Genomic DNA, 9,632 nt, shown 5'->3' on the forward strand with positions numbered 1-9,632 from the left:
GGAAGCTCCTCTGGCAGGTCTGTCAATAACAAAATGTTTCAGTTACCTGTACAGAAAAGGATGTAAGACCCATCACAACAAGCTGAACTGGAGCACTACTTCAAAACAGGGCAGTGAAGGTGGAGGGCAGAAGCTTTTCCAAGAGAAGCAGTGCCTACCAATGGGGTAGAATGAGGAAATTAATTTAGAGTTTTTGGAGAAAACTTTTTAAAGCTCACAGTAGTAAAGCCAAGTAGTGTTGGGTAACAAAGGAAAAAAAAACCAAAACCAAAACCTGAACCATGTTTGGAGATTATTCTTGCTTTATACTACAATTGCTTGCTTTTATTGAAAAACACTAGGTGGAACACTCATACTGTATGAGAAACACTGACAATTAGTCACATGCCCAGAAAACCAAACACAACTGAAATACCAGCATTAACACAACAAAACTGCTGAATTAATTGCTCAAATACATAGCAAGTCTTGCTTAAAGGAGTGTCGCCATCAGCCTGGTTTAGTTTCCTCCCTTTGGAGCTGTAAAACAACTGACCTTCAACACCGGTGCAAAAAAAGCCTTTTCTTACATATTTTAGCCCTGAACTTGCAACAAACCCCCACCAAACTAACAATTCACCACATACAGTTATTGAGTCATTCCTGTCTTTGAGCACAAATCAAGCTAAAGCTATGGAGACAAGAAAAAGAAAAGTGACTTCGTGCTGCTCTTTTGGAAATTACAGAATCACAGGGAGGTTTTTGATTTGCTTAGGAAAATGCATACCCAGTTTAGTAGATACTGAATAGCAGGGAAGGCAGGAGATAAATGCTTTGGTTTCAGAGACAAAAATTTAAATAAACCTTTCTATTAAGCCACAAGTCTACAGGACTGGTCAGAAGACTTTATTAAGAAGAAAACCCCTGGTGTATCATCTTCAGGGACAGAAGAGGATCTCCTTGGCTGGGACACAGCCTCGGTCAGCACTGCTCCCCCCAGGACAGGCCACCCACGGCTTTCAGCTCTCTCACAGCCTTTGAAATGTTCCCACAGATCTCAGAGGATTACAGGGCCAAGTTTCACGTTCGTCTTTCTCCCACAGTTCAAGATGTATTTCCTCTCAGACCTGCCTGTGCAGAGTAGCCACACGGGACTCAATCGTGGTCAGTCTTGTCTCCAGAGCATTCAGTATCATATCTACCTGCAAAAGAACCAGGGAAAGGCACTTGGTTACACACAGAATTTGACAACAAAAAGAGCATGTGTGGTTGTCAGAAAGGGCTCAAATCTGATCTCACATCACCAATTCTTTTCATATGATTCTTTCCCTGCTACTTTCATCCTGTGAAAGCTTACCCAGCTCTAACATTCACTGTCCACACAGTAACTTTTGCCAGACTTGGTAAGCGTCAAAGCCACACACTCAGCTTTTGCTGAGCAACCTTCAGCTTCCACAGTCAACTTCCTTACCCTATTTGCTCCCAATTCTTCCTACCTGCAGTCACAAGATTTTAGGACAGCAAAACATCAACCTGATTTATGATGTAGTATTTCAAGACAAAGTTACAGCAAAAGCATTAAGTCCATTTGCACAAAAAGCAGAACTAGCTAGAAACAATATATCAAATTACTGAGACATAAATAGGAACCTAATGCTGTGCTTGATAAACAGAAATTGCTAATTACCATGAAAACTGCAGGAAAAGTTACTGAAAATCTCGTGTAACACAAGACACCAGTGACATGAAGCAGTCCAGGACATGTTACAATGCACTGAATTGCTCTGGGTGAGATAAGCTGTTCTGCAGAAACTATTGAAGCATACTAAGGTTTCACAGAGGCAATTTAAACAAAGAATGATATAACATTAAATCTCACCTCTTGCAGCACCTTGAAGCTCAGCTTTCAAGAGTAAGCGGTTCCTCGTGAGGATCAGCTTGCTTCTCTGAGCTTCCTAGAATATAGCCAAGATGCCACAGTTTAGATTCATGCACTTCCCACAAAAATCCAAACACAGAATTCCTCCAGAACCCTGAGAGACAGCCATGGATTCTGAGGTTACAGAGTACAGTGAAAAATTGCACAGACACCGAGAACACTGCAGCGCTGGCTGGGAGAAGCAGCATTACTCTCCAATAAAGTGCTATAGGCTGCAGCCAGGTTAGTGCTTTAGAGAATTCTACTAAGCAAAGTATCATAGCTGTGGAATGAAGAAAAAAAACTCAAAATCACTGTCCAGAGTATGAGGGTGAACATTCACAGCAATACAGAAAAATGAATGGGAACTTAGAAAAAAACCTAAACATAAGATATTAAAAAAAGAGACATTAAAACTAGTCCAGATGAACAACCACTGTCTATTAGAACGATGCTTGTATAAAAGAACTCTGGCGTGGAGCCTTAATTCAGGATATAGTTATTGAAGAATACTTTAAGACCACTTTCAAGTGCTATAAACCAACTAAATCCAAGCATGTTTTCATTTTCTAGGCAGATTTTAAGACAGCTGAGTGAGAGTCTCAAGCACAGACTCAGTTGTCAGATTTGCCTTTGCCCACCTTAGCAAGGACAGAGCAGATGTGGCCAGTACAGGTCAGAGCCACCCTGAGTTCTGCCCAAGCCCCTCTGGCCACACTTCCTGCTGGTAATGCTGACTCCTAACAGGCTCCAGCCAGGCTTATTTGGAAGTTGGTTTCTCTGCTCCTCCAATCACATGAGAAGGAATCCTCCTGCACCCTGGACCTTTTATTTTTTTTATGATATTTTCTTGGCTGGAATGCAATTTCTCATACAAAAGGCAGGCCTGGTTGTTTTGCTTGGCTTTTTTTTTTTTCCTAGGATTTGCCCTACACAGGTGACTTTCCTCACAATTGAGCACTATGATAACAACAGCAGCAATACAGAAAACCACTCTGGGACAAAGCAGCAGAAAAAAACTACCTCTAGACTTGCCAGAGATATAACAGGAGCAGCCTGAGTGTGATACCTGGCGAGTGAAGTGGAGCTGCCAGGCTGACCAATAAATATAATGAATAATATATTTATTTATAATAATATATAATAAAATATATAATAAAATATAATAAATAATAATAAATAAACCAATCTCTCTTGTAGTCGAGATTTCTTGAGGTGCACCTGTAGATACTACCAAGTGTCCTTGAGCAGCCTGAGCAGAATAAGGTTTCTACCATGCTGTGAGAAATAACATTTCTTCAGAAGAAAATAAAAGGAAGCATCTCTCTCCATTCATTTTCTAAAGGTGATCATGCATTACAATTTTTTTAAGCATTCATTCTTGCTTTATACACTGTAAATTATGAGCACTCATCTTTCAGCCTGAGTTTGCAACAGCTCCTCAGGCTGACTGACCTCGGCAAGACCATCAGAATCACTAAATTGGGGAAGGGACCTTAAAGCTCATCCCATTCCACCCCCTGCCATAAGCAGGAACACCTCCCACTGTCCCAGGGTCCTCCAAACCCTGTTCAACCCGGCCTTGGACACTGCCAGGGATCCAGGGGCAGCCACAGCTTCTCTGGGCAACCTGTGCCAGGACCTCTGCACCCTCACAGGGAAGGATTTCTTCCTGATATTTCACCTAAACCCATCTTCCTTCGTCCTAAGGCCATTCCCCTTGTCTGTCACGACACGTCCTTGTGAGAAATCCCTCTCCCTTAGGCTATAAGCTGCTTGCACAGACCACCCCAAAGAAGAGTTCCAGGGGCTCTCGGGGGCACACGAGCACTCCAGCCCTTCACTGGCCTTGTCCTCAGCACCTTTCCTGGGAACCTCTTGCCCTCTGATGCTGTAGAGCGACATTTGGTGCTGCTGGGACCAGGTGAGTTATGAGCTGCTCCTCCGATTCTCTTAATTTTAAAGTTAGGGCAGATTATTACCCCCAAATCCCACCAGGGAAACCACAAACTGCTTAGCTAAGCTAGATGTAAGTCCCCAGCACGTGGCTGGTGTAGGAAACGCCAAAATTCAGGAATAAACCTTTCCCTTGTTTTCTCCTTAATAACATTGTCCTACCATTTGATCACCTGGTGCATAACAGAGGTGACATTTATGTTGTAGCACTTCCTGGCAATTGATAGGGTATTTATTTTTCTTCAGCTGCCTGTTTTCTTGAAATTTGTAGAAACTGTGCTTCTGAGACAAGATGCTCACCCTCTGTTAAATTTAATTTAAATTTGCTGACATTTTTGCGGAGGAAATTACCCCATATGTGCTTATGAATGATCTCATCAGCGTATTTCCATTAAAAAGAAGGGTAAACTGAGCTTGTGTTGACTTTTTTGTCCCACTTGTTCTCTCCCCCTAAAGAAGTAGAGAAGTCTGCCACCTTTGAGACGCTTTTATATTCAAAGGAGATGAAAACAGACATTTTTCCATGTCAGCAGCCCAGGAGGAATAGAGACTGCATCCTCGTGGTACTATTATTCTTCCTTCTCCAAATACCAATGGGAGAACAGCGGGTTACAAGTTCTAATGAAAACACCAAGGGAAATAATTCCACATCTAGTTAGGTTTTTTTTCTTGTTTTGACTAAAAGCACCAGTCAAACAATGAATGTACTTTGCAGGTTTTCCTGTCTTTGCATAATATTTACATTCTTACACCTCAAGAAGCCGCTGCTGGGATTATTGGCTTGGTGTGCTCAGGGCCATTGCTGGGACAGCCCAAGGGAATTAAAACAGTCGCCATAACCCTGGGATGGGATTGCAGCTCCCTAACTCAGTTTTGCCTGCTAGGGTTTGTTTTTTATTTTTTTAATGTGAAACAGAGACCTGAGTCTCTGCACTTCTTTTTTCTGTTAGGTGGCTGGTGCCTGAAACTTTGTGAGACTGAATTTGTTGCATGAAAATGAATCTAAACCCAGATGAAAAGCCATGGTCTTGCTTTCTATTTGTAATGTTGTGCACCTCTCTCCATTTTGTATGAAAGTAATGAAAAATCTAAATTGGCCCATGAACTAATAGGCCATTTAAAAACATAAATAAAAAATAGGCAATTTAAAAACATGCACAAAAGGTGATGGTAAAATTTAGCAATAGGAAAGCTTTTTATAGACTGGTAAAATATAAAAATATGTTTCTGGTTTAAAAAAATAAAAATAAAAATACTAATTGCAGATTTTAAACCCAGGAAATTTTGTTTCAAGCTCTACCTGAGCCCTGGAACCAATTTATTTGGCTTCAATGAATCCCAGGAAATGTATTAAAACTGTTTTTAAAAGATGAAGCCAAAATAGTTCTGATAGGAAATTCTATAAACCCAAACTCTTAATTTCTGTCCCAATGGTGTGGAACACTTCAAAAGTTTGGGCTTTTCAAAATGATGTCCCTGGGCAAAGGAAGAATAAAATAAGCTGCCCCTCCCCACTGATATTTCTCAGTAGCCCAGCCAAAATTCAGGTTTCTGATAAGGGTACAGCTGGGCCAGCTCTAGTTTTGGGTTGAAAAGGAGCTGGGATAATTCTCTTAATTCCCTCCTTGTGGCTTTGATGACAACTCATACTGAACTTTCTCACAAAGAAACAATCAGACATACTGGACCTGTTTCAAAGAACACAATGTTTTCTGTACTTTCAGAGGAAAGATTTCTCTTGGTCAATATTTGTCTCTGGAGTCAGCGACCCTTCTTTTTCCACCTCCTCTAAAGTGAGTCACTGGCTGTGAATCCAGGGCAGAGCACCCAAACTTCCCAAGGCCGCCACCACCACCACCACAGTGATCCCAGGAAGGATTATTTTTGAAAGAGTGGCCAGATGTGCTGTGGGGGCGGGAGCAGATTCACCCCCTCCCTCAGTGAGCCCAAGGCTCAGGCAATAATTGGCACAGAACTGTAGCCTTCGTGAAAGAGCAGCTCCCTTTGCTCTCCCAGTCGCCTCACCCTTCCACTAAACCAGCTGTGAAAACACTAGCACTGGGAACCCTCTTGTTCCTTAAATAAACCATTTGCTCCTGGCAGAGCAGGAAACATCTTGCACTATTTTATGGTGGTTGCAGGGCCACTGCAGCTGAATAGGACAATGGGCACATGCTCTGCCACTGCACTGATGTGCTGGGAGGGTCACGGGCACTTGGCAATAAACTTCCCTTGCTATTTCTCTTGGTATGGAATGCTTTCAAGGCTGGAATTCCCTTCCTGAGGGCCTCTCCATAAAGATCCTGCAGGATTAGGCAGTAACCACTCAAGTCTCCAGCACCATAGTTATTTAAAAGGAACCATAGTCAAGTATCTCCACAGTTCCAGTCACCAGAACACTCTCTGAAGGCTTTTCCCAATCCCTCCCTCATCCCTGTTGCCATACACTGTTAGGAGGCTCCCAAGACCTTTAACAAATTGGCATTTATATTCCTCTCTCTAAAAGGAGAAACTGAATTAATCAAATGACACACCTTTACTAGAGATGATAAATCATCTTGCTGTGGTTTTTTTCCATGAAAAATGCATGTGACAGAATTACCATGTTGTGTCCACAGACTCCATCGTCATTGCCTTTTGGGTCGGCCTTGTTGTGTTTGTGATGTTTCTTTTCCTTATTTTACTGTGTATGTCCTGCTCTGGATCAATGCAAGCAAAGTAAGTACAACCAGAGCGAAATTAAGTAGATACTGGTGTGAAAAAATAACCTGCAGGAAATATTCACTGCCTCAAGTGATCCAGCTATTATAAACACACAACGTTTATCACTGCACAGAAGTGATACTTTCTCTGTCAGTATTTAGTTGGAGTGTCTCTTGACCCACTGCTCCTCTTCCTCATCTGACCAGTGTCAAGAAAACTAATCCACGAACACCAGGTTTTTGTTCAAAATGGAGACAGAGGAGTCCTTTTACTATATTTCAATAAAGGGAGAGGCCACAGGGCATTCCCCTGGGGTTTCTCAAATTTTTGGAGGGCACAGCCTCCTTTTTATCCCAATCTCCCGGCTGCAGGTCCCTCTCTCTTTCTCCACTGGCTGAGGTACTTGAAAGGCACAGACTTCCCAGAATGCCTGATACCTAAGATTCCCCTCTAATGTATAACCCTCCCTCTTAATTTTTAATTCTTAGGAATTTATGGTGTTTCCCCACTGTCTCTTTCATCATTCAATATCCAATTTCATTTATCAGCAAACCTACGGTTTGTTTGTAAAGGCAAATATCTTTGTTTTTCCATTCATCAATCAGTGGAATCTTTTCCATTGATTCTTTTATCTCTCAGTGCTAGTTTTATTTACCAGCAGACCTACAGCTTATTTGTACAGACAAAACCATCATTCCTCTCAAGAGGAACCCTGCATCCCTCTGACTCACCCCATAGTGTGGGCATGACCAGGGGCCCTCCAGTGCAGATGCCTGGGGCCAGAGCCTCTTGGCTTTGGCTGCTCAAACGCCAAAGCTTCTGGCCCATTTAAATGGTTTTTCCTTTCCTGAAGGTGAGGAGAAAAAACCAATTAAGCCCACTGTGGAAGTCAAAGGATCCCGGATTTCACACCTCCCATTTGATTGCTCACTAAAGGGATTTCTGGTAGAGAAACCACTGAAGAGGACTTCAGTAGCTGAGCTGCAACACAAAGCTGCTCACAGCAGGCAAAGGCAAGAGGTGCATACAGCACCAAGAAGCAGCGCCGGGGCTTTGGGGAACACAACTTTATGTAACGTTCCGGAGCCAGGGGACAACATTTGGGAACAGTCCTTGCTGACTGTGATGTCCTTTAACTCTGTCTAGCCTCTGTTCTAGGTCAGCCTCTCAAGGCATCAAGTGGAGACAATTCAGGCCCCAGGAGCAATAGGAGACCACGAATGCCTGGTGGCAGTAGCGCCACAGCTCCGTGATTTGCACTCTGGGCACCGCGGCCTCACACGGGCAGGACAGGCAAGAGGCGGAGGCACCCAGGGAAGGCGGGAGGCGGCGGCTGCGGAACGGGATGCCGGAGCAGGAGGCACCCAGGGAAGGCGGGAGGCGGCGGCTGCGGAACGGGATGCCGGAGCAGGAGGCACCCAGGGAAGGCGGGAGGCGGCGGCTGCGGAACGGGATGCCGGAGCAGGAGGCACCCAGGGAAGGCGGGAGGCGGCGGCTGCGGAACGGGATGCCGGAGCAGGAGGCACCCAGGGAAGGCGGGAGGCGGCGGCTGCGGAACGGGATGCCGGAGCAGGAGGCACCCAGGGAAGCAGGGAAGGCGGGAGGAGGCGGCTGCGGAACGGGATGCCGGAGCAGGAGGCACCCAGGGAAGGCGGGAGGCGGCGGCTGCGGAACGGGATGTCGGAGCAGGAGGCACCCAGGGAAGGCGGGAGGCGGCGGCTGCGGAACGGGATGTCGGAGCAAGAGGCGGCGACACGGAGCGGAAGAAGCCGCGGCGCGCGCATTCCCGAGGCATTGCGCGTGCGTCGCTGCGGCCGCTCCCTGCACAGCGCGGCCTTCCGGGTCAGCATCATCGGGGCACTGCGCACGTGCAGCGCCGCCCCGGGCGCTGCGGTAGCTCCGGTCAGCCAGCAGGGGGAGGCGGCGAGCACCCCGGGCGCAGCAGCTCCTGACTGCACTGCGCGTGCGCCGCTCTCCGACTCCTTGCTCGTCCCTTTGAGTCCTGCCACCTATGTGCACGCGTTTTTGCTGTGTGCTTTTATGCTTGAGGAGTTTTATTACTGCTTTTTAATTGCACGTGCACAGCATGTAGAGTTCATGTGGACGCGTGGGATCCTCTGTGTTGCACATTTGCAGCCTTCTTATTTGCAGTGTTAATGATCGGAAGAGCCCAGCCCGTGCTTGGGCATGGAAGGAGCGCAGCAGTGCTCAAGCCGGACGTTTGAAACAAGGCAAGTCAGTGCAGTGCAACCTGGCAGGAGAGGGTGGCACAGAACAAAACTACTTCACACACCGAAGTCAGAACTGTGACATGGAAAAACATACTCTCCTTCTCACCCCCCACACAGGAGCCCAGGATGGACACTTGGAGCACACCCAGCAGAGCACCAAGGACCTCTGCAGGAGCCACAGCCCTAAAGTCTCAGGATGGCACTGAACACCCTTGCGCCCTGTCAACCTCACAGCTCTTAAGTGCCCCCAGGATGGGAGAGGGCACTCAGTTCTGCAGCTTGCTCCCATTCTCACGTGGATCTGTCATCACTGCCCTCCTTAGGGAGCTCTGGGCCCCCACCACTGAGGATCAGGTATGCCTGTGAACTGCCAGAACCAGCAAAAAGACAGTAAGACAGTTATTCCTTTTGTCTTGAAACCCAGGGAACAAACAGGGTGCATGCATGCACAGACAAGACAAAATGCGTGTTTGCACAGACACCTGCATGGACATGCACGCAGTGTGCTAAAAATCCGCTTGCACGGACCCCCAGAAGCTTGCACAGATAGGTGCTCCTGTGGACTGACATCTCACACCACAGCTACGTGTAGAAGACAACTAACCTGGCCACTGCCAGGCTCTACCCTTCTAAAGCTGTGGGGCATCAGGGCTGCAAGGCAGCTCTCCTCTGAGAAGGCAGCTGGGTCTGGTGGCAGCATTCTTCCTAACTGGCGCATGCAGACCCTCTACTCTCCACAAATTCCACCATGTATTCCCCCATGTCACTCTTTCATTTGCACTGAAGCTCGACAAGGCTGTAGGACACCAAACATATGGATCATTTCAACCACACTTGTATATGGA

The 9,632-nt window shown here is 46.2% G+C and overlaps 1 protein-coding gene across 1 annotated transcript; it reads right to left on the bottom strand.

Moving 5' to 3' along the window:
• Window positions 1-251: 251 nt before the first annotated feature.
• On the bottom strand, window positions 252-9,549 carry LOC131579567 (inverted formin-2-like). The gene is made up of 4 exons (XM_058839719.1): window positions 9,519-9,549; window positions 7,781-8,616; window positions 1,859-1,934; window positions 252-1,181 (listed from the first exon to the last, which is right to left on the bottom strand). The coding sequence occupies exons 1-4, from the start codon at window positions 9,547-9,549 to the stop codon at window positions 1,135-1,137; spliced, it is 990 nt and encodes a 329-aa protein (XP_058695702.1). The 3' UTR covers window positions 252-1,134.
• Between the last annotated feature and the right edge of the window lie 83 nt (window positions 9,550-9,632).

Source organism: Poecile atricapillus, chromosome 5 (assembly GCF_030490865.1).
Source record: "Poecile atricapillus isolate bPoeAtr1 chromosome 5, bPoeAtr1.hap1, whole genome shotgun sequence".
NCBI classification, from domain to species: domain Eukaryota; kingdom Metazoa; phylum Chordata; class Aves; order Passeriformes; family Paridae; genus Poecile; species Poecile atricapillus.

What these genes read in the sequence shown, in the direction of transcription:
- LOC131579567 (XM_058839719.1), bottom strand. Translation starts at nt 9,549, where the DNA reads ATGGGGGAATACATGGTGGAATTTGTGGAGA. An exon ending in CATGGTGGAATTTGTGGAGA is followed by an intron (nt 8,617 to 9,518) that starts GTAGAGGGTCTG and finishes ATTAAAAAGCAG; the next exon opens with TAATAAAACTCCTCAAGCAT. An exon ending in TGTGGCGCTACTGCCACCAG is followed by an intron (nt 1,935 to 7,780) that starts GCATTCGTGGTC and finishes GCTATATTCTAG; the next exon opens with GAAGCTCAGAGAAGCAAGCT.